General features: G+C 44.0%; 5 protein-coding genes across 5 annotated transcripts; 3 read left to right on the forward strand and 2 right to left on the reverse strand.

The window, feature by feature from the left end:
* The first annotated feature begins 192 nt into the window (after positions 1 to 192).
* tomm5 (translocase of outer mitochondrial membrane 5 homolog (yeast)) lies at positions 193 to 1,014 on the forward strand. Its single transcript, XM_069171429.1, has 2 exons — positions 193 to 428; positions 681 to 1,014. Exons 1-2 carry the CDS (start codon positions 308 to 310, stop codon positions 713 to 715), a joined length of 156 nt encoding a protein of 51 aa, XP_069027530.1. The 5' UTR covers positions 193 to 307; the 3' UTR covers positions 716 to 1,014.
* Positions 1,015 to 2,132: 1,118 nt separating this feature from the next.
* Positions 2,133 to 4,876, forward strand: LOC138211491 (zinc finger and BTB domain-containing protein 5-like). The gene has a single exon (XM_069171428.1). The coding sequence runs from the start codon at positions 2,550 to 2,552 to the stop codon at positions 4,581 to 4,583; it is 2,034 nt and encodes a 677-aa protein (XP_069027529.1). The 5' UTR covers positions 2,133 to 2,549; the 3' UTR covers positions 4,584 to 4,876.
* Positions 4,877 to 5,211: 335 nt separating this feature from the next.
* Positions 5,212 to 8,394, reverse strand: grhpra (glyoxylate reductase/hydroxypyruvate reductase a). Its single transcript, XM_069171631.1, has 9 exons — positions 8,144 to 8,394; positions 7,816 to 7,946; positions 7,309 to 7,381; positions 7,105 to 7,221; positions 6,878 to 6,966; positions 6,617 to 6,718; positions 6,308 to 6,443; positions 5,993 to 6,123; positions 5,212 to 5,889 (listed from the first exon to the last, which is right to left on the reverse strand). The coding sequence occupies exons 1-9, from the start codon at positions 8,227 to 8,229 to the stop codon at positions 5,768 to 5,770; spliced, it is 987 nt and encodes a 328-aa protein (XP_069027732.1). The 5' UTR covers positions 8,230 to 8,394; the 3' UTR covers positions 5,212 to 5,767.
* A 1,006-nt stretch (positions 8,395 to 9,400) lies between these two features.
* Positions 9,401 to 21,010, forward strand: ssh3 (slingshot protein phosphatase 3). The gene is made up of 17 exons (XM_069171928.1): positions 9,401 to 9,553; positions 10,997 to 11,147; positions 12,547 to 12,584; positions 12,664 to 12,841; positions 13,244 to 13,359; positions 13,500 to 13,568; positions 14,437 to 14,502; positions 14,688 to 14,870; positions 15,444 to 15,537; positions 15,694 to 15,822; positions 16,066 to 16,112; positions 16,265 to 16,411; positions 17,837 to 18,037; positions 18,181 to 18,436; positions 18,533 to 18,646; positions 18,777 to 18,872; positions 19,602 to 21,010. The coding sequence occupies exons 2-17, from the start codon at positions 11,100 to 11,102 to the stop codon at positions 19,734 to 19,736; spliced, it is 1,917 nt and encodes a 638-aa protein (XP_069028029.1). The 5' UTR covers positions 9,401 to 9,553; positions 10,997 to 11,099; the 3' UTR covers positions 19,737 to 21,010.
* Positions 21,011 to 21,086: 76 nt separating this feature from the next.
* Positions 21,087 to 22,845, reverse strand: mrpl18 (mitochondrial ribosomal protein L18). The gene is made up of 4 exons (XM_069171929.1): positions 22,617 to 22,845; positions 22,225 to 22,393; positions 21,510 to 21,744; positions 21,087 to 21,396 (listed from the first exon to the last, which is right to left on the reverse strand). The coding sequence occupies exons 1-4, from the start codon at positions 22,831 to 22,833 to the stop codon at positions 21,319 to 21,321; spliced, it is 699 nt and encodes a 232-aa protein (XP_069028030.1). The 5' UTR covers positions 22,834 to 22,845; the 3' UTR covers positions 21,087 to 21,318.
* Between the last annotated feature and the right edge of the window lie 38 nt (positions 22,846 to 22,883).

Consider the following 22,883-nt stretch of genomic DNA (forward strand, 5'->3'; position numbering starts at 1 on the left):
AAGAATAAATACATTTAACCAAAAACAAGGACACATTTAATTGCGTCCAATTCAACAACATACATACATTATCTTGGGAAAGTGTTGTTGCTGCAACCAAAATACTTACTGCAAAATTTAAAGTGCCAGACATGATTTCGCCTTCATGCTTGTTTGTCCCTCCGTGCGTGCCGTCTTTCATCGTAACTTCCGTTGTTACGTATTTCCGGTTTAGATTACTCGTCCATGCGATGCTCCTGTTCTGAAACGGTGAATTTCCAACAAGACAGACTGAACATTAATACCGAGTAAAAACCACAGCTGTAAAATGTTCAAACTAGAAGGACTCGGACCTAAAATGGACCCAGAGGAGATGAAGAAGAAAATGCGACAAGATGTCATCTCTTCTTTACGAAACTTTCTTATTTACGTCGCCCTTCTCAGAGCCAGTGAGTACACACAGATGACATTGACATTTACCTAATGCCAGTTTTAGAGACGTTTCTTTTAGGCTTTGTTTTCTCGCCTTGTGCATGAAATAATCAGACACCAAAAGGAAACTGAAGCATACTAAAATGTAGTTCTGAATAATAATATCATAAAACATAAAACCATACTCGCACACTGAGCAACGAAGAGCGACAGAGTGCTGCTTCATCTCTTCACATAGTCCTAAACTCATCTCTTTTCTGTGTTTACAGCCCCGTATGTGTTGAAGAAGCTGGACAGCATCTGAGCGGAGCAGCTGGTCTCTTCCTCCCTCCACCCACTGAGAGTTTACTTCACCAGAGACACCATGGACCTCCAGAGGCCGACATCAGGGGCCATAACAGCATCACTGTGGAAAATGATTATCCATCACTGCACTGGAGAACCCAGCTTGTTGTCATTCTCATTTTTATTCCATGTTGTAAACTTTAGTCTGTGTTTTTTTTATTTTTTTGTATTTAACATCATGTGTTAAAAGCATAGTTTGTGTGTGGTAGCGTGTCTGCCAGCTATGTCACATAATAAAGTAAAACTATGTTGATTTTTGTTGGTCTAAAAGTGTGACATTTTTTAACTTAATATTTGGGTGATGTCCTGAAAATAGTACAGTTAACTAGTTTTCTTAATGTAAAGACAAGTCCAATGGTGTGTGCAGTAGATGCCTAATTAGAATGATTAAGTAGCAGAAATTATGCTTAATTGGTCAAATAAACTCACCTGCATATGTAATTGTGATAACAAATGGTGTTATCAGACAGTGGTGGAAAGGAGCTGACCTTATTTACCTAAGTTCTGTGTTTCAGTACAATTTGTGAGTGTTTCCTTTTGATGCTACTTTATATTTCCACTCCACTGCATTTCAGTGGGAAATATTGTACTTTCTACTCCATGGCATCTTTAGTTGCTTTTCAGAGAAATATTTGACACGAGGGCTAATATAACAACTTTTTGAAGTACAACACTGTTAAACATTACACCAGTAGTTTCCAACCCCGTTTGTCTTCTGACGTCTTATGATAAACAATCTGTAGTTGGGGTCACATTTCAGATGTCTATTAGTTGTAAACAGCCGTACCAAATAGTGTTGGTTTTTTTTCATTCTAAACTTCTCACATGGTTTATTTTCAGTAAGTGTCTAATGATCCAATATCTCCCCAACATTTTAAGATTGCAGAAAAAGTCCAAAAACTTGTATCACAACTTTGTTTTTTCTTCTGTCCTCTCCCAGTAATCATCTGTCGACCACTCAGATATATCTGCTGTCCCTGGATATACAACTGTATTTAAAGTAGTTCAAATCAGATCCACTTCCAGTAGCTGCAACAGTAAACTGCTGCTCACACACTGCCTAAGGATTAATAATGTAATGATAACCTAATAATCCTAATAAGGGACCAAAGCAGTATTTTTACTTTAATACTTTATATTGTGCTGCTTAAACTTCTGTATTTTGACATAAGTATGATAAATCCTTGTAATAGAGTATTTTTTACATTCGATTTTAAGTTTTGGGGTTTATTTTTTACTGCTGACTGGCAACACTGTGTATTACAAGAATAATTTGGGAAAAACGTTATTGAAGTTGAGGTTGCACTTTCCATAGATCGCCACGTGGGGGCGCTGTAGGTCTAATAGGATCGTGCAAGTGATGGTTGCGTCAACAATGGACACGAAACCCGGCGAGCTCTCTGGATCACAATGAAAATACCTACGATTCGTTTCTTGCTTTAAGTTTCAGCTGCAAGAGGAAATCAGCCGAGTGGACATCGGGTTCAGTTCTCGGAGACATAGCCCAGGAAACAAAGAGTCTGCTCCGCATCCCTCCGTGTTATTGTTGGATCAGGCCCGCCCATACTCCGGAGCATCTCTCAGACAGCAGACAATACACCGCTGAACGTCATATCATGGAGGGTAGGCTGCCATGAAGTGTGACAGAGCAGTCCGTCTGGGGTCTTTTTCAGCAGATGAGATCTGGAGGAGCGTTTTAGAGCGCAGTTTCTTACAACGACCTAAATGCTACTGGAACCACTGATGCTCGAAAATAATATCTTCAGTATTACGAACAAACTCCACCCGCAGTGATGGACTTTCCGGGTCATTTCCAGCATATTTTCAAGCAGCTCAACCACCAGCGCCTCCATGCTCAGCTGTGTGACTGTGTGGTGCTGGTTGGAGGCCACACCTTCCAGGCTCACCGCTCCATCCTGGCCGCCTGCAGCTCCCACTTCAGGGCTCTCCTCAGCTCCAGTGACAGCTCCGATGAGGCCGCAGGTTCAGCAGCTGACAGAGGTGGAGACGGAGGCCCCAGTGTGATGGAGCTAGATCCAGAGGTGGTGACACCAGAGGCCTTCTCCACCCTGCTGGACATGATTTACACATCCAACCTCTCTCTGGGGGCCTCCAATGTGATGGATGTGTTGTTGGCGGCGTCGCACCTGCACCTCAATACTGTGGTCAAGGCTTGCAAGCTCCACCTGTCCCGGAAAAACTTTCCTGCCGCACCGCCTAAAGAATGGAGGTCAGTGCAACAGCAGCAGCAAAGTTCCCAGGCAGCAGGCAGCTCACATCAGGTCACATCAGCCATGGAGGAGGACCTTGATAAAGAGGAATTGGGTGTGGAGGTGAGTCAGTCTAGCAGGGATGAAGACACTGGGGTGAGCAGCAGGAGAGGAGTTGGTGAGCAGAGTGCTGCACCATCTTCAAGGCAAAAGAGAAAGTCACACGAGGACAGGCTCAGTGACAGGAAGAGAAGCTGCAGGCAGCCTGGAGAGAACTACAAGGATTGTTCGCCCACAGTGACCAGGAGCACTGTGGGTGCTGAGGAGGGAGGAGACGATCTGCTGTCCCTGACAATTGACAGACTCTGGGATAACCAAGGTGGCGATGAGGAAGAGGAGAAATACGAAGCAACCAAAGGGGAGTCAGAGGAAATCCAGCTGCCGAGCCAGTCGGACAGCAGCATCGGAGGTGTAGGTGTGTGGGAGAAGGGTGAAGATACGGACGGAGACACTGTGGTCAAAGTGAAGGTGGGAGACGATGAGGTAGAGGAGCCAAAGGTGGCAGTGATTGAAGTGAAAATAGAAAATCTATGCTCATACTCCCCAGAGTTAAACACGCTACCAAATAATTCTCCTCCATCTCCACTGCATGACTGCACAGGCAATTCAGAAGCACAACTAAATGACGAGACAACAGCCGCAGAGGGTGGTGTTCGCTCTTTACAATCACAGCTGTGCACAGATCTGCACACGGATGCACAGAGAGAGGCCGGAGATTTGGGTGAGGACTCGGTAGATGGTGAAGGCCTGGACAGTCTGTCAGAGCTGGCCTTTTCATGCTTCCTCAATCCCGGTAATGAAAGCGTCATGGGGGCTCTGGAAGAAGAGGACAGTCTGGCAAGCCTCACAGCTGCTGCTACTGCGGCTGCTGCTGCTGCTGCCAGCGATGCTGCTACAGCTCCTGCAGACGCAGGTGAAGAGAGTCAAAAGTCTGAAGAAGCAAACATCTTTTCTGCCCAGTCCTCTGATTCTTCATCCTCTCTTGTTTTTCCAGTAACTTCTGTCCCCTTGCAGCAGCTTCTCCCAACTCAAAGCCCTGGGTTTAGTGACACAATCATCCTTCAGCCCACCCAGAACTCCTTGGCAGGGTTCCTTAGCGGTATCAGTCCGGGCCTCGGTCTGGAAGCCCCCCTGGTCCAACTCTCCAGGGCTGGGAAAAGCTCGGGGCCGACCACCTTCCGTCGCATCGCCCCCAAAGTACCGCCCGGATCAGAAGCCGGCACAGATCCTTCCTCTGGATCAGCAGGGGACGCCATGGATCGACCGCCTCTGACCAGAGCTTCAGAGGACGTTCTGTCCAAGTGCAAGAAAGCGGCTGCTGAGGACCACGTGCTGTTGGTGGAGGGGGAGAAGAAATACGCCTGCAAAATCTGCTGTAAGACCTTCATGAACCTGACTGACTGCAAGAAGCATATTCGGGTCCACACAGGGGAGAAACCCTATCCCTGTCCAAAGTGTGGCAAACGCTTCAGCCAGTCGTCCCATCTGTATAAGCACTCGAAGAACACCTGCCTTAACTGGAAAGACGACCAGTCTTTCCCAGACAGTCTGCTCTGACCTACGGAGTTGACTTCAGACACAACTTGATAATTCTTTTAAAGGTGCTCTCTGTAAACGTATTCATTTATTAATCAGAACACAACCCGTTCTTGATTTTATGTTACTTAATATCAGTTTTCTTCTATGAATTAACTTAAGCCTTTTCTGTTCTCAACGATGCTGTAATTTATTTTTATTATTACATTAAATTAAACCTACAAAATGTGGCCAAATTGATGCACTGAGAATATTCTCAAACAATAACTTGGTTTCTGTGGCTGCTGCATTAAAAGGGATGACAATAAATTATGCATTTGGTCATTTTAATTGATCACAGGTCTGTTTTCTACACCGGCTTCCTCCCATGGTTTAAAGACATGCATGTTATGTCATTGGTGATAATAGATTGCCCGTAGCTGTGAATGAGTGTGAATGGTTGTCTGTTTCTGTTTGTCACTCTGTGTCGACCCTGTGAGGGACTGGTGACCCGTTCAGGAGTGTGTACCCTCTTTTCACCCAAACTCCCTGGGACAGGCTCCAGCCCCCCTTTCCCCTGTGACCTTGTTTGGGATAAAGCAGGTATAGATAAAAGATGGATGCATAACTCTGTTATCAGCATGAGGAAATTAAAACAAAAAACACACTGTTGTACATTTAAAGTAAGTTCTAGGTTTTTATTTTTTTTTGCTGTTTAGTAAAACACGACATGGGCATTAACATAAGAATAAAGTGCAGACCAGGAAGTGTAATGCTAACATGTAAGGCGAGCATGACATTTAGGGTGGGAGAGATGACCTACCACTGGTTCTATTTTAAGGGAATTATTTTTTTTTAAAAAGCAAAGGAGAGATGGTTTGTGTGATTTTCCACGCAAGACTAAGCATGGTGTTTTGGGATATTTGCAGCTATTCTGTTCATTATCCTCTTTTTCAAGAATGTCAGTCGATGAAATGAAAAAAACCGTACTGAGCATTTCCTACCTCATAAATGCATGCTGTGTATTGTTTAATTCAATATGAAATCTAACAGAATCAAATGAAACTATCAAGGTAACACTGGTATGACGCGGACATGTCGCTGAGCATGTCTGAACTACAATCGTATTTTCCCTATTCTTGTCTTCCATACCGTCACATCATTGTTTTCTTTTATCCGTTGGAGCTGCCGAGGAGGCAGGAGGCACAGCGGCTCAGTTTCGGGCTCTAGAAGGTGAGTTCACTGGGCATGTCCGTGCCCCCCAAACCACCCAGCAGGTTTTTGGCTGCCAAAGCTGCCATGACGCCTCTTGTGGAGTAGGTGGCACTGCCGATGTGAGGTAACACCACTGTGCAAGATGACAAGTCGTAAGAATATATCGAGGCAAAACTTTCACATGTGGGAAAATAAGCCAAAAGCATGTCACCAGATGGTACAGTGACTCTACTCACCACAGTTTTTTAGTGTAAGAAGCGGGTGGTTTGTTGGAAGTGGCTCAGGTGTTGTGACGTCCAGTCCAGCTGCAGCAATCTGTCCACTGGACAAAGCCTCGTACAGATCCTCCTGGTTCACCACAGCTCCCCTAAAACAAACAAACAAACAACCTCATTTCCATCTTCATGTATTTTATTAACAAACATAGCTGGTGTCAGACACGCAGGAGGCTGGTCTACGGACATTAAAAGGTCCAGGGGACAGAGCATTTTTCCAATCCAGTGGTTTACCCATAATGAACACACTGCTGTGCGCTATTTTTGGAGGGCTACCTGCTTGAGTTGACGAAGACTGCTGTGCTCTTCATCTTGCTGAAGAAAGCCTTGTCACACAGGCCCTGAGTTTCTGGTGTCAGGGAGCAGGAAACAACTATGAAGTCGCTCTCAGATACGAGTGTGTCCAGGGGAACTGTTCAACAAAGAGAGAGGGTTGAAACAGATCCTCAAATAATCAGATCTACAAACCAAAAACCCTCATTCCTTTCAATTATTTTTACGTTTCCAACCTCTCCTGTCCCGCCCTTTCTACCTCACTGTGCTTCTTCATCATTTCGCTCTCACTGTGTGTTGACTTTTTCTTACCAAACTCTCCCTTCACCTCAGCAGCGCAGGCTTTGGCTGTTCTCCCAGTGTACAGCAGCCTCTTCACTCCAAAAGGCATGAGTCTCTGAGCTATGGCTATACCTGCAGCACAACAAACACAAACAGCAACTCAACTACAAACAAGCCTTCAAATTCTATAAGGAAAATCATATTTCTCCTGGCAAGTTGGACATGACAACACAGAATTTGGGTGCAGGATGGAGACATATAAGTATATGAAGCAATAACAGTAAATCCAACCTATGCGTCCCAGTCCAATGACTCCTACAGTGCTGCCAGAGAGACCATAACCACACAGCCAGAGAGGCTTCCACGAGCTCCAGCCTCCACTGGAAGCAGGAAAAAGACAGTATGACCATTGTGTAACTAACACATTACATTTTACTTGTAATTACGGTTAAAAAGTTACACAATCTCAAATAAGGTAGTCACTGATTAGTGTTAATGTGTAACGTGGTGACACTGACTTTTTGACCTCCTCTACTCCCTCCGGTAATCTGCGAGCGGTGGCCAGCAGCAGAGCCACAGTCAGTTCTGCCGTGGCATCAGTCAGGACATCCGGTGTGTATCCAACACGAATACCACTGTAGTAGACAAACAGCAATACAACTGAGAGGACACATAACACGCCCTCTTACTAGTGGACGGTCAACTTTGTCAGTGTTGCTCACCGTTTTTTGATCTCATCGAGAGCCATGTGGTCAAATCCCACAGACAAGGTGCTGATTACTTTCAGGTTTGGCCCTGAAATCCAAGACACACCAGATGAAATACAGACATTAGTGCATTAGACCAACAGACTGTGCAGACTTTTACTACTCTGTGATGTTTTTTAATTTGAACTAAAGCAATTAGGGGATTAATAAACCCTAGTTTAAACTGTCTGGGGGGTTGTTGTTGTCGTGCACAAGATGCCAATTTGGAGAGCCAGCTATAAGAAGGAAAATAAGTGTAGTGTTGGCTAATGCTCCCAGGAGCCTGTGTAACTCTCTCAAAACAAAGTTGCAGAAAATCAGATTACATTTTTGAAAAAAAGGGGGGATGCTACAATGCAACAAATCCATGTGACAGTTTAAAGATGATCATCCTATAGTGATATGATGCAAACTTAATGAGTAATCATTACTGCGACCCACTCCAGCTCTGCACACACACTCAGACCAGTCAGTGCTGCATACCTGCAGCCTCCAGAACCTCAGCATCGATCTTGTCTGACAGCAGACACAGTAGACCGTGGGCCCCCTGAACACCTTTGAGAAGTTCTGTCTTTGGCACGGGCTCATCCGAGTCCCACTGAGACACCTCACACCTGGAGACATGGAGACAGAGAGAGAGACCTGATGCACGAGGTGACATGTGATCACGGAGTACAGCCGGTCACTTTCACTGTATGAGAAAATCGACCGTAATAGTGTCTGTGTGTGGCCCCGAGGAGACTGGATTTTAACTTGCACGTGTCAAATAACAGTTTTCTAGCTGAGCATTAGAAAATAGGATAGTTCATACACTCCAGCAGCCGACAGGATCTTCATCCCCTCTGGTGGGATGCGCCTCGTTATGAACACCTTCATGAGTTTACCAGCAGCCTGCATCCCACTATAACAGCCCAAATGATTTCAGTCCTCCTCAGACAGAAAACCGCAACGCTGATGGTCGTCTGTGCACTCTGATAAGGCTGCAACTTTAAACGTTTAACCTTCAGCACTCGCAGTGAACGAGACCACACTTCACAAACTCCTTCAGACCACAGGAAGTACTCTATTTCACATCACTGCGCCTGCGTGGACTTTTGGTCGAATTTAACCCTTTCCTTCTACACCCTGATAGAAGTTTTTCTTTCGGCATTCCTATACAAATCAGGTATACATTAATGTCAACGATAAAAGTATAAATGTGATCAGTTCTTTAGTCTTATTGAACCGTATGTTTGCTGTAAAACGTGAAAATGGCCAAGTAAATCAATCATCAGACGAGCACTTGGCTCTGGTGCTGTCCGGATGTTTTTCCTCATTGATTTATTTCAGGAGCAAATTGTTTACACTTGTGTTTGACAAAAGCCTTAAAATATTTAAAAAAAAAATGTCCTAATTTTCAAGATTAACTATTAAACTCCTTTTAAACCCCACCTGGATTCGCTTATTGACTTTTTAGAGATGATTCCTACAGAACATAAACGACACAAACATATGATGATCTTAAAAAATACGATGTATTTCTGTACATTAAACTAACCAACAGTAGGCTGCATGCAGATTAGCACAACCTTAAACAACCACAAAACCAAAATGCACATTAATGTAACAATAATATTAATTCAAAAACATCATATATAGTGGTATCGGTGAGCATTTTCTAAATAGCGTGTACTTTTACTTTGGATACCGTAAGATCATTTTGCAGATAATACTCAAATACATTTACTTAAGTATAGTAGGCTATAGTCATGCGGAACTTAGAAAACCACTTCTCTAAGTGTCCACTACTTGGGAGTGAAGAAATAGCAGACCCACTTTGACTTAATTAAAAGGACCTGAGTACTTCCGCTATACTGGTTTATCCTCAGGTTGGATTTTGAATGCAGAACTTTGACTCGAGTACAATTCATGAATTCATTTTTAAATTGTTCCGCTGGCTCTTTTACGCGTCTGAAACACCCGAAACGAAAACAGGCGAAATCGTTTCTATTGATGTTGACGTAGCTCGAAGTTTCCCTGCGTCTGACGTCACCGTCTCCTCCTCCTCCTCCTCCACCACCTCCTCCTCGCGCTCCAGTCAGCTCGGCGGTGAACTCTCCTCCAGTGGAGCAGCAGCTGTGCTGTACATGGTGAAGTCCTCACGCTCAGAAAGCAAGGGAAGGCGGAATAAGGAGCCTCGGTGCTGGCGAAATTAAGTTGGCACCAAATCCGGAAACCAGAGGTGGGACCCGGTCTGGGAAAGATGAGAAAATGGTCTCGTTCAGGGTGTTTATAGACATTAATGTCGCCTTACGTTACCGTCAGCTGTTAGCTCGGACCGGCCGTGACAGGCCACCTACTGTTGCTAACTGGTTGTTTGTTGCAGGAACGAGTGTTTTGTTTTTTGTTTTTTTTAAAGCTGGTCAGTCGATATTAAACCACTTCGCTGTGATTACTCGCGTGTTAGCAATGCCAGGAAATAAGTCGGTGTATTGTCTGTGTGCGATGAGCTGAAGCCATATTCGCTGCCTGTAATGCAGGAGCTGAGCACTAGTCATGTAACCGTGATGGTCAACGTCCAGCTGCAGCGATCAGTCAATTAATCGATTAGTAGTTCGACAGGGAAAATACATTTCCACCTTCTTTTTTTTTAATGACAAAATAGGAAGAAAAAAATAATGTGTGTGATACCAGCTTCCTGCTAATTTCTGGTTCTTTTAGTCTTCCCATACTAAGATAATAAATTTAATATCTTTTGGTTATGGACTGAGGGTCGAGACAAAAAATAAATTTTAGTTGGCACCTTGGACTTTGGGAAACATTGGTCGACATTTTCCCCATTTTCCTGATATTTTAAAGACCTGACAGCTACTCGATTAATTGAGAAAATAGCTGAGTTTTATTGACAGTGAAAAAAAGAATCGTTATTTGCAGGCATACAAGAAACTTTCTGGAAATATTTGCTTCACACACTTCAGGCTATAGTTGCATGGATGTGTAAATTATTAAGAAATATAATTTTTCTTTTATTGGTCAACATTACTGTACATAATGACCTGAGGCACATCCTTATATTTGACTTGACTTTATCACCAATCATGACACCCGTATCTAATAAGCAGGATTTCCAATAATCCTTTTTCAATCTTATTTTATGTTTGTTATTTTATTGTTATTTATTATCGTACGTCTGTCCTCTCAATTTGTTTTATTCTGTCATTATACAATAAAAAAAAAAAAAAAGTGTGCCACTGAAGTAATGCAAGTTTCATTACTGGAAAAAATGACAGTCAATTATGTCCTGGCCTATCAATATATATTTAAATTGATACCTTGTTATTTAAAGGTATTGTGAAAATATGACATTTTTATACATTAAATAACTAGACAGAAGTATCTGCTTTATGTTAATCTAGTTAAGGGGATTACTGACAAATCTTGGTACTTCACATAAATGAAAATATCTTGTATATCCAGCAGATAAAGGTCGGGTGGTGTAGTTCACGTTATTCATCCTCCTGTTGTTCCACCCTTCTTCAGCTAGATTAAATAACTTGGCAGCTATTGTAAAAAAAAAAAAAATGAATTCATCAATTTCATAGGACTCCCTAAACCAGATATCTTTTCTCCTCGGACTCGTATTTATTGAAGGTAATCAAACCCGATTCTCCACGTGTCATTTCAGAAAAGAAATACCTGAGGACACCCCTCCCACGGCACACTTTTGACTGAGGAACCTGTCTGAGCCTGCCACAATTTGCAGCTTCAGTGGAGTTTGCCACTGCGCCATGGCTCTGTTGACGCTCCACAGGATCCCATCCGTCTCCACTTCTCCAGTGAGTTCAGTCATGCTGCACACAAACATTTTGCACTGTATTCCCAGATATGAAGTTGTTTACTCCTGCTTTACAAAGAATGATTCAGAGCGTTGACTACGAGCTGCCCCTGCCGGCAGCTGCTCCTGAATGCGTCCCTTTGTGGGTATCATCACCACATTTGCCTGAACGATAACGAGGCAGTTATGTTTCTCAGGAGGTGCCAGCGATGTGATTGCACTGATAGGCTTACAGGACAAATGTGCTACGAATATAGCTGCATCAGTACGATTTAGCTCCCGTTAACATTCATCGCAGCATTGTGGGAAAGTAAATGAATCACGTTGTGTCTGTTCTCACTTGCAGTGGTTAAATGCGTATAATCATGTAAACACTGTGTCCTCAACCTCTGTCCCTCTTATCTCCTCACATTCTGTCACTCTATCATGACAAATATTTAATGTTATGTCGAAGGCCTGGCTTTTCTTCTGGTCTTTATCATCGTCATCTAAACCATAAATGATTTAACTGTGGGTCCAATTATCATTTTTTGCATATTTTGTCACAGAATCTAATCACTCTACTGTCTTAACTTGTGTTTTCTCCTCTTTTTGTTTCTTTTTTTTTTGTCTTCTTCAAACCCTCATCGTTCCTCTACTGGCTCCTGCCCACTTCTCCTCTTTCATTTCTTAAACTCTGTTTCTTGACTCTGTCTGGATTTGTCAGTTGCGTAAAAGGTAATGTTACTGTCTCAAGTTTTTTTTTTCCCTCTGTAAACCCTTGTTACCACTGCTACTTCTCTCTTGTTTCTTTTGCATCATTTATTCTTTTATTTCTAGAAAAATCTTCTTTATAATATCAGTGTTTATCTGCTTGTTTTTACCCGCCCGTAGCCTCCATTTTCGTCCGCGTACATATCATACTTTGTGTTTGTCTCCTCACTGCTGCACCTTATCTCTGTCAGACCACATTTCACTGGAGGAATTATGGAGAAAAAAAAATTCCTGTCATTTGTGTCCACACTTCTGGCAGGAAAGCATCATACACAGTGCTTCCAATGCTCCCAGAAAATGTCTTTTAACACATTTGTCTTTCTGAAGTTAGAAATACAAACTTTGTATTGCAAAGTTTTATCACATTAATTAGTGTATTTCAGCTGCAGCATCTCCTTTGACCTTCCTTTGGGATGTGCGTATGTCAGCTTTTTTCACAAATACCTACAGCCTGCACGTCAAAACATTTCCAGTCAGAGTGCTTAGAACAGATAAAAGTAAAATGATAAAAACCATCATCAATAAAACAAAAAGATAAGATCACATACAACTAAAGCACACATACATAATGGAGGCTAAATAGTTTTCATTTTCCAGTCTTCTTGATGAGGCTTTCTTGTTATTTACTCTATATATTTTTTTTAAAGGACGAAAGCCTCCAAAGAAGAGGCAGACTTCAGAAAAGGTAGATATGCACCCATGTCAGCTTCGTATTTTGATGATTATAAGCAGCTAGACTGACTGATTTCTGTCGAAATCTTCAGGGAGAGCTTTGCCCTCGTAAAAGGGGCGGCCCTTCTACTGGAAGACGGCGATGGCGTGGGTCTTCACGAGGACGCTCAAACCTCTCCGCTGAAGCAAAGCAGTCAAGCGTCGGACAATCGGCACAGACACCTCCATGCCATGGTTGAACAGCTCAGACCCGAAGATACCATCAAGCTGGTGAGGCCTCGTGTTTACACGCACTGTTCAGATGAGACAAGGAAAACTTGAAAAATGTTGCACAGGCAGAGTTTTTTTTTTGTGTGTGACTTATTTCACAAAGTAAGAATGTGCTGTGTCATCATATGTCAGGTAGAGGTGACACATTGGATTCTAGCCAGTATAATGATCCCTCCGTAAACACGGCATTCATTTCCTGGATACATTTTTTCCAGGACGGCCATGGAAAATAAACTGAACAGGATATTTTGACAGGGTTATCGGACAACTTTAGAGGAAACTGAAAAATGTTGCATATAGACCATGTTAATTTTATTTGGCTTCACCAGTTTTGCCCTCCTGTTTGTCTCCTCACATGTCTCGTACATCCCCTTCCTCTGTCCTTCTCTCTCGGTCCTGCAGGCAGTGCAGTTGGAGTCTGCCAGCCTGGTCAGAGTCAGGTATCTCATTGTCGTCTCCACGCTGGGCAACAAACAAGAGAACATTCTGCTGGGGATGGATTTCCCGAGCTCAGACAGGTGTGTGTCACCAACATGCTGTTCTACAAAAAGTGCACAAGAGGAGATTTCTATTTGGTTCCCAAATATCTCATTTAGCCTTGACAAGTTTGACTTCCTTCCTTGCCTTGTGTCTCTGCTTCCTTCCTGCCTCTTTCAAGTGATCAGAGCACCATCGGCCTGGTTCTGCCGATATGGAGCGACACACAAGTGTATCTGGACGGAGACGGGTAAGGAACAAAACAGACTGGGGATTGAATTAAAGGTATAAAAGCACAAGCGAGTAGTGTGTGAGGCTGCAGCACAGACGGTGCAGCCGGGCGTCTGGGATTCTGGCCAGAGATAATGGGAATGAGTAATGTCCGTATTTATGGAGTTGGATCATTCTCCATGAATTACAAATGCTCCTGCCACTCACTCAGAATCTTATATAAGCATTGGAGATCATGTGTTTTTCTAATGAAATGAAAGTATTGTTACCTTTTTGTTTTATGTCTGTATGTAAAGGTCAGTGAGAGTTGAATAGCTAGAAGCTCTAATAAGTCTGTGGTTGCATTGCCGTGCAGTTAGATCACAATGTTCCTTCCAGTTCACTTTTAGTGTGTAGTTGAATAACCAAACTATGGCTGGATTAAAATGGTCGGGAACTGCTGACGTTCAGAGGAGGATGTAGAGAAGGACACGGTGAAACGGAGAGTTAGCAGCTCTAAAAATAAAAATAATTAAAACAGTCGGGCGAGCCTGATGTAGGGACTCTGCTGTGTTTTAACTAATCTGCTGCCGCACGCTGAGCGTCATACAAGATGCTTTGATCGGTTGCCACGTCACACCAGTGTGTTCACCCTCATTAGCCTGGATCACACCTCCAACTGTGCTACTTTCTCTCTCTCTGTCTTCACACGTTCATTCTCCACGTTATTCACAAGAACTATGTCTAATTAACACTGAATAATATCTCTGTCTTCAAAGTCCGGCCATGTTGTAATATTGCTTCTTATCAGTATTACCTTATTTCTTCTTCTTTTTCTTCTTCTTCTTCTTCTCTTCATCTGAATTAACTGTTACAGCTCGTATTTCTTGTCTTTTTTTTATTTGCAGCGGTTTTAGCGTGACGTCAGTGGAAGAAACCAGGATTTTCAAGCCGGTTTCCATGCAAACCATGTGGTAAGTGATGCTTGACACACGGCTATTACAATTTTAATATTAACATCCTCACTGTGACATCCCGCACATCACTGCATAAAGATGAATGGCTTTCTTCATCTCTGTAGCCTCTTTCTGAGATTTGTAGTTTCTCTGGATATACATAGTGACATTCTTTCCCCCCCCCACACACACACTGCGATAAGGTCAGTGCTGCAGGTGTTACACGGCTGCTGTGAGCGGGCGGTCCAGGCAGTGCTGATCCCAGGCTCGGGGCTGGAGTGGGCTCAGCACTACCACCAGCACATCGAGTCCGATCGCTTCTGCCTCAACGAGTGGGAGGCCATGAACGACCTGGAGTCGGTCCGCAGGGACAGTAACGGACAAAGGCAAGCGCCGTTCCTGTTTTGATGTCTATTCTTTCATCTGTATCGGCCGAGTTGGACAAACGTTGTCTCCTGTTGCCAGAGGTGAAAGAAGAGGTTTATTCGGACAAGTCAAAGTAGAATTACAACAGTGAACGAGGGGAACTCGAAGAGTTCAGAGACGGTTCCTGTTGTGTCGAGCGCAGCACTGAGATGTGCCCAGAGCAGGAGGAAGCAATAGCTTTCAGAACTATTTCAAGTTACATCACTTGATCAACGTCAGTAACTCAGTAACACGCTTTAGAGACCACGATTCAGTTCAGTTAATGATTTCTCCGATCTATTTTTAATGCTTAAAGAAACAAATTGCAGCTGTCAATAGGGAACTAAGAAGAACACTTATTCCCTCTGTACTAGAGTAAAAGTGGCATCAAGTTGACTTTCCTAAGTAAACTAATCATAGTGTTTGAGTAAATTATACTTGTTTTTACATCACTGCCTTCTGGTATAAATGTAGAAATAATATAAGATCTGTCTGTTATTGCTCGTGCAAATCTGTCAGCTCGTACTAATGTTTCACTTTTGTTGCATGTGCAGCTCGGCAGACAGAGTTTCCAACGAAAGTCTGATCAAAGAGCACCTGAGAGACATCATGAGGACTGAGGACCTGGACAACCTCACGTCTAAAATGGTGAGACAAGTGGACGGACACGGAGAGGAAGTTGGTTTGAGAAGAGAAAAAAAAAGGCAGATAATTATTAGAGCGTGGCTGAGGAAAATGCCGGTTCAAACATTTTGAGAATATGTGAATGCCTGTGTAATGTATATTTCTGGTTTGCTGCTGTAGGTGCACGCTGCCCTGGAGACCAGCATAGGCTTCGACATGAGGCCCTACAAGGAGTACATTGACAATGAGATCCTGGTTACTATGGCGCAGATGGACAAGCCCTCCAAAATATTTGACTACCTTTACCTGGTGAGATATTTCAGTTTTTAAAGACAGTACTACTCTTTATTTTACCACCCCGGTGAGAAGCCTTTCTCTTACTCGAGTCAGTAAACCAACAGAAGGGTGCCGTCAGCAGGACTCCGTCATGTGACTGCAACTTCCTCTTTGTGGGAGACGTGTGTTGACAGCGATAGGGAAGATGGCTTTCCTCCTCCTCCTCCTCCTCTCCTCTACCCTTGACAGAACCTCTCTTTCTTTATCTGGTTTCAGGGCTCAGAGTGGAACGCAGCTAACTTTGAGGAGCTGCAGAAAAACAAGTCAGTGTTTTTGCCTGCTCTGTGTATTGTTGTCCTCCTCCACACTTAACTGTCCCATGACATGAGTAATCCTGAACCGTGCGTTGTGTTTTGCCAAGTCACCACGGTGGCTCTGAGTTTGCGTCCGTGTTATTTATTTATTTTTTTTCCAGCATTGGCTACATTCTGAATGTGACGAGGGAGATTGACAACTTTTTCCCCGAGTCCTTCACTTACATGAACATCAGAGTGTACGATGTGGAAGCCACCGACCTGCTCCCCCACTGGACAGATACGTACAACTTCATCAACACTGCAAGGTAAACCTGAAACGCCAAACACACCAGAGGGGTTTGAAATCCAGACTTTTTTAAAAAAAGGCACCCCACCGTCTATTTCACTTATCTGACACGTCGCGTTTAGATTTGTCGAACTAAAAGGCATCAAATTGATCATATATTTGGCTCCAACTGGCCTGAAGCGCAATCTTAGCTTAGCTTAGCTAAGAACAGCCTTGCCCTGTCTAAACTCTGCCTCACACCTGTTAAACTTTAACTGCCAGACCATTAACTCGCTCTGGGCAGGTGCCCAACAGCTACACTTTCATTTTTATGTCAATCCAATAAACGTATAAGATGTTTATGGTGCAGGTTTGGATTCATTTGTAACCATTTAACAGAACCAGGCTTGTCCTGGTTTCTTTTCTTTTGGTTGTATTTGAACAATCTTAAGCGCTCATTTAGGACGTTTCCAAATCCACTTTTGTTAGTTTAATTGCAGATAATCCGAGCACAATAGTAGGCGCCTGGTTCAACGGGGTTGGATTTAGTGCTTTCATTTATTATGGGTGTAACACGAAGCCGGGTCATCTCTTATTACTTTAAGAGGCAGCCGTGCTTGCAGCTCGGTGGATTTCTGTTATAACAGCAGATCTGCCGCGTAGAAGGAAAGAACCCTTCTCTGCAGAGGAAACAGATCAGACTGATGTTCACAATCATAATCGTTCACGTTGTAATGTCTTATTTCTTTCATTTATATTTTTTGCATGTCCCTGTGCTGCTGCATGTCCCTGTGCGTGTATTGGCATCGTACCCGCCTACATAGGAGCACATTTCTCTCCTGATACTGCGCCCGTAAAATAACAGCCATCGATTTAGGACCAGGTTTCTGTTGGTCAGCTACTTTACACTGCGCTTGACCAAACCTCATTTAACAGCTTCATGGTGCACACACTGGCACACGTACATCTGCTATTTAAACACTGCGGATTCTGGGCGGGCAAAATGACAACCGTGTCAGTTCTGATATTGGGAAAAGAGACTTTGCACCACGTGTACGATACAGACCTTCGTGTGAAGCTAAGCTAAACGACTGAGAGTGTTATCTTGTTATATCCCGTAGATTTACCTCACGGTGTCTAGAAATGCGGACCGAACCGTGGAACATCGCGACTGCATTATTCAGATAGAAAAACACGGCTCCTTTACTTTCAGTTGTGTTTGGACTCTTTAAAGAGAAACTCTGAGGGAAGGTTACCTTCTGAGAAAATACATCAAAGCTTGAAGTCTTATACCTGATATTTGTCTGACTGATCAGCCTGTTGGAGTGACTACTTCACTAAAGCTACCGGTATTTCCCCGTCAAGTGTTTTTAAATCTGTTGCGTGTAAAGCTGGTGATTATCTCAACACTTGCATTCCTCCCTAAACACCGAAATGAGCTTCCCTTCCTCTCTGCGTATCACAGGGAGAACGGGCAGGCGGTGTTGGTGCACTGTAAGATGGGCGTGTCACGCTCTGCATCCACAGTGATCGCTTACGCCATGAAGCAACAGCGCTGGCCGCTGGATATGACCCTGGCCTTCGTTAGGGACCGCCGGTCCATCATCAAGCCCAACGAGGGCTTCATGAAGCAGCTCCAGACGTACAACGGCATCCTCAACGCAAGGTCGGGCATGACGGGCTGCATGTAGATCTCCGTTACAAGTGTTAGTTAGTTCCAGTGTGACGATTGCTTCGTCTTTGCGTTTGCTGACATTTCAACGGCTGATTTCAGGGGCTCCCGTGTTGTCTGTTCATTTATAATTCCAGCCAGCAGCGCCACAGCGCTCTCTGGAGGCGAAAGTCGAGAGACCAACGCCAAAAGACGTTGCACAAGGAGGAAGGAGGGGAGGAAGGGCAGCCGGGGGAGGAGGAAGAGGAGGAAGATGACGAAGATGAGGGACTTGATGAGGAGGAGGAGGAGGAGGAGGAGGAGGAGGAGGAAGAGGAAGAGGACGAGGATAGTCCAGAAGAAAAAGATCTTGGCAGTCCGGATGAAAAACGCGATTCAGAGGTCGACCATGAGGTAGTTATGTCATCACTAATGTTATAAGCATTTAAAATCCTGCAGATTTCTTCATGTTTGTAGCTTCAACTCTTTTATCTTCCCAAACTCACCCAGGTGTTTGAAGAGCCCGCCTTCAAGTCTGACGAAGGCGGGTCCACCCAGGACCCAGACCCGGAGCCGACTGGACCAGCAGTCGGTCCTGTCATCACTGTATATGGACCAGACAAGGTGAGCACTCACACTCACACTCACACTCACTCACTCACTCACACACTCACACTCTCTCTCTCTCTCTCTCTCTCTCTCTCTCACTGTGCATTTGAAGTTATTTCTCTTTTTATTTCTCTTTGATCTCAAGGTCCTTTCGAGTGTTAATCGCAGTGGCCGGATGAACCTCTTCTCCCTCATGCAGTCCATTAGTGAACTCGACGATGGAGCTAGAGGACACGAACAGGTAAACGAAGCTGAGTGTCTCTCTCTCGTATTCTTTATAACTTCACTGTACACACAAAGTGGCAGATTAGGAAGTGAAGGATATGTACAGGAGCCTGTTGTTGAAACGAACTGAACTTCGACTGAAAGATTTAAATAGCTGTAAATTTCACTTTGAAACTGTTCACAGTAACTTTGGAGTCGAGTGATTCTGTTGAAATCTCTACAAGCAACTCAAAGTGCAAAAGTACCAACTCACTTTAGTTTTGACAGTTGAAGTTGTTGTTTTTCTTGTCAAAATGACCTCCGCTGCTGTTTCAAAGGGTTTATCTTTTAAAAAGTCAAGAGACTGAGCAGCATATTATACATCCCGTATGTTACAGCTTTTGATGCACACTGAAAATGCACTTTTACCGCTTCCGTTTTTCAGCTTCCTTTCACTTATCTAATGTTTGAAAATTGTCAAATTTCTCTGTAGGCTGAACATTTCTGTTCTGTGCCAACGCTCATTCCAGTTAGCAGCTCCGAGGTGTCTTGTAGCCGAGTGGCTCAGATGTATACGATGAGTCCGCGGTGTCTTATGGTTGCATGATTCTGGAGGAAGACGTTTTGCACGTCGTCCGTATTTTTTTTTTTTTTTTTTTTTTTTTTTCTCTTCTTGCATTTCCTGTCAGTATCTCTACTAAAAAAATAAAAAAATAAAAATATCCGCTTTAAAAGTTACTCTGCTGCTCGATCCTTCTTTTCACAGCTGCCTGGCAGCCCCAGGCGGTCTTCAGGGCAGCGGAGGCCTAGCCACGGGCGACGGGGTCTCACTCACCAGAGAGCGTGTGTGGACGTTTCACCTGAACCACACAGCCTGCAGGACGCTGCCCAGAAGCCCTGAAGTGATCAAAGACGGGGACAAGCAGGGAGGCGGTGGGGGAGGGAGTGTAAAGGAGGCAAACACCTGAAGGACACAACCAGGAGGAATGTGAGCTGCGGGAACGCGCCAAGGTTTTTATACACTGATTGCAAAGTTTTAATATATATTTTGCAGGTCTTTTCATTACATATCTCAGCCCTTAATAACTTGTAATTCATTTTGATAAAAGAACTTGCTGCAGTATTGCTGTAACAGTGCCAGGCAGAATACCAGATAGCTGAAGTCATTGTATATTGTTGTATTATGTGTGGGGGAGGTTTTTTTTTTGTTTATTTTTATTTTTTTTAAAGCTATCCCACCACAAACAAACCAGAATGTCTCTCCAGAGCTCCCTCCTCCCTTCTGAAGCTCTCCCATCAACGCTCCAGATATATCTATGCAAAAATGGAGGCTGTATGCTGCCAGTCCAAAGTAGACCGTTTTAAATGCTCTTCATGTACTTTTCTCTTTCTCATCAGATTTTTTTTTTCTTCTCCCCCCCCCCCCACAAGACGTACATTGTTCACAGATGAGTGGGTTTGACTGTATCTAAGCTGTGCATTATGGACCACGTCAGGGCCAGTTCTATGGCACATGCCCGTTTGCCTAACTATGTATCCCTATGTGCCAGTGAATATATATTTAATTGAAAATCTTTATCATGTCAGTATGTTATGACCCATTTCATTTGTATCCATTGTATTTAAACACCACGGCTGCATGAGTGCCTTCAACCCGAGAATGAATTAGGACTCTTTATGATTGGTGTTTTTACTGCGAGGCGATGGCCACATGTTGTATTCCTGTCGTGCCGTTTCTCACTTGATTCGATCGCTTCATAAACGTGACTTCCCAGGGTTGTGCATGTATATGCATAATGCATTTGTACAGTGTATATGTATGGACACATCATTGCTGAACACCTGGGCGCATGCCTTGTGCTTGTACAGCAAGACGGTGAGAGCAAACTGTTCAGGGTTTCCTCCTCGTGTAGAATGGATGAAGGTCAATTATTCAATATACTGTTTTCAGACTTCACTCGATGCTGATGTGGAACATTATTATTATTCCATGCTGGTGTGACTTTTTTTTTTTTTTATCCAAGGAACCCAGGCTGAAGCTTACTTCATTTGACTTGCATGCTCACCATACGAAAAAAGAAAACATGCACTTTATAACCCCCTGAAAAAAACAACACGCTGTTCCCAGTACCTGAGCCAACTCCAGCTTTCCTATAAATAAAATGATCAATGATTCCTCTTTTTTTCTTTTCTTTTTGCACATCACTCTTGTTTACAACAAGCGCTTTGAGTGAAAAATAAATGAATCCACTCCAACCAGCCACTTTACTTGTTGATTAAATAATACACAGGAGGAGAAGGGCTTCTGTTCAGAAACACTTTATCCACAAGAGACAAAAGCACAGGGACCGACTGCCTTTCTTTCATCCTGAATACTGTCACTCACTGAAATGCTGGTCATCTCGGGAACAGTACAGTAGTGATTCGCAGGGAGTAAGAGATGCAGAGGACATTTATACAAAACAACTCGTGTGACAGAAAATTCATGTCCCGACATATTTCCTTCTGGGTTCGCTGAGGGTGATTCCTCCCTCTTTCATCGCAGCCCTGAAAGACTGAACCTGCAGAAGACCCAAAAAAAACAACAACAAAAAACAGGGAGAGACCAACATGAAGCAAGCCGACGACTCGAGCGAGGAAAATATTTACAAAGTCCCCTGGTGGTTGTACTCACGGCATCCGAGCGGTACGTCCAGGGAATGGCCCGGTACGCCATCCTGGTGATGCCAGCCCGCTGGCATCGATACGCCAGCACCTCGCCCACCGCCTGGCACGCCGCCACGCAGTTTGTGGAAGCCAGCTCCTTCTTCACTGCCCACTCTTTGGTGGAACAAGAGAGCACCGGGATGGGAGAGCTGCTGGAGAACACTTGTGCCGTAACGTGGTGTTGGCTGCGAGAGAACATCAGCCTGAAAAGATGAGACAAACACGGTAAGACACGTGGAAATTCTTGGGGGTTTTTTTAGGAAGAAGAAAAAAATTATTCACTTTTTGTCTTTATATTTCACAAAAACTAGATGTTCAATACACTTTTACTATCTTTTATTTTATTTAGACTCTTTTTTTTTTGTACGTTTTAGATCCTGCAAGTATGTGCAAATACATTAAAATAGTCATTTTCCATTTACGGGTTAAACGAAACTCAGCAGAGACAGATTCATGTTCCAAACATTACAAATATTGTTCCTGTACATTCAAACTGATCAACTTAACAAGAGGGTTCTGTAAAACAGAGTCAATATCAGATGAGCTTTCACGCAACACTTTATTTCTAGACTACCAACATGCAGCTCCGATAGCTGGTGGGCGGTCAGACACGAGAGACGAACAATCAAACACCGTTTTTGACACAACAGCTGATATGACGTGGTCACGCGTGGAGAGCAGACCTGTGGTAGAACTGCCGGTGGGGCCAGGTCGTCTTCCAGCCCCGGTCCTTCACGGCCAGGGCCATCTGCTCCAGGTTCCGGGGGTTCCTGTTCACGAAGGTCGGACTCACGGCTTCGTGTTCATCCGCGCAGGGCTCCGGCCGAGAGGCTGCCCGACTCGTACACCGAGCTGGGTGACGAACAACAGATCCACAGATACAGATACAGATACAGGTCCAGATACAGATACAGGTCCAGATACAGGTCCAGATACAGATACAGGTCCAGATACAGATACAGGTCCAGATACAGGTCCAGATACAGACACAGATACAGGTCCAGGTCCAGGTCCAGAGACGCAGCTTCAGGATCTACAGTAAAACGCAGCAGCGGGACTCGTGCGGTTCACTCACCTGTCTGGTTTGACGCCGCAGATGGACGACACCGTTGAATTTGACCCAACAACAGCCGAACACCGCGACTCACTTCGCTGAAAGCCATCTTCTCCTCCTCAGCTGTGTTCAAACCGCCTCCGTGGGAAAAGGTTATGCCCTCGACAACACTCCGTATTTTCTCTGCGGCTGTTTCGCCGTCACACGATGAACGCCATCTTTGACATTCGAGTAACATCCGGTTCACTCGGTGCTACTTTAAAACCAGTACTGGCAGAAACAGTCCCC

The sequence above is a fragment of the Embiotoca jacksoni genome, unplaced genomic scaffold (genome assembly GCF_022577435.1).
Source record: "Embiotoca jacksoni isolate LCO1_2020_lvr unplaced genomic scaffold, fEmbJac1.0.p SCAF_5, whole genome shotgun sequence".
NCBI lineage: Eukaryota > Metazoa > Chordata > Actinopteri > Embiotocidae > Embiotoca > Embiotoca jacksoni.

What these genes read in the sequence shown, in the direction of transcription:
- tomm5 (XM_069171429.1), top strand. Translation starts at nt 308, where the DNA reads ATGTTCAAACTAGAAGGACTCGGACCTAAAATGGACCCAGAGGAGATG. An exon ending in CGTCGCCCTTCTCAGAGCCA is followed by an intron (nt 429 to 680) that starts GTGAGTACACAC and finishes CTGTGTTTACAG; the next exon opens with CCCCGTATGTGTTGAAGAAG.
- LOC138211491 (XM_069171428.1), top strand. Translation starts at nt 2,550, where the DNA reads ATGGACTTTCCGGGTCATTTCCAGCATATTTTCAAGCAGCTCAACCAC.
- grhpra (XM_069171631.1), bottom strand. Translation starts at nt 8,229, where the DNA reads ATGCAGGCTGCTGGTAAACTCATGAAGGTGTTCATAACGAGGCGCATC. An exon ending in TGAGGTTCTGGAGGCTGCAG is followed by an intron (nt 7,382 to 7,815) that starts GTATGCAGCACT and finishes CTTGGATTTCAG; the next exon opens with GGCCAAACCTGAAAGTAATC. An exon ending in GGAGTAGAGGAGGTCAAAAA is followed by an intron (nt 6,967 to 7,104) that starts GTCAGTGTCACC and finishes TCCTGCTTCCAG; the next exon opens with TGGAGGCTGGAGCTCGTGGA.
- ssh3 (XM_069171928.1), top strand. Translation starts at nt 11,100, where the DNA reads ATGGCTCTGTTGACGCTCCACAGGATCCCATCCGTCTCCACTTCTCCA. An exon ending in GTTTCCATGCAAACCATGTG is followed by an intron (nt 14,503 to 14,687) that starts GTAAGTGATGCT and finishes CACTGCGATAAG; the next exon opens with GTCAGTGCTGCAGGTGTTAC. An exon ending in GAGGAGCTGCAGAAAAACAA is followed by an intron (nt 16,113 to 16,264) that starts GTCAGTGTTTTT and finishes TTTTTTTTCCAG; the next exon opens with CATTGGCTACATTCTGAATG.
- mrpl18 (XM_069171929.1), bottom strand. Translation starts at nt 22,833, where the DNA reads ATGTTACTCGAATGTCAAAGATGGCGTTCATCGTGTGACGGCGAAACA. An exon ending in TGCGGCGTCAAACCAGACAG is followed by an intron (nt 22,394 to 22,616) that starts GTGAGTGAACCG and finishes TTCGTCACCCAG; the next exon opens with CTCGGTGTACGAGTCGGGCA. An exon ending in GGACGTACCGCTCGGATGCC is followed by an intron (nt 21,397 to 21,509) that starts GTGAGTACAACC and finishes GGTCTTCTGCAG; the next exon opens with GTTCAGTCTTTCAGGGCTGC.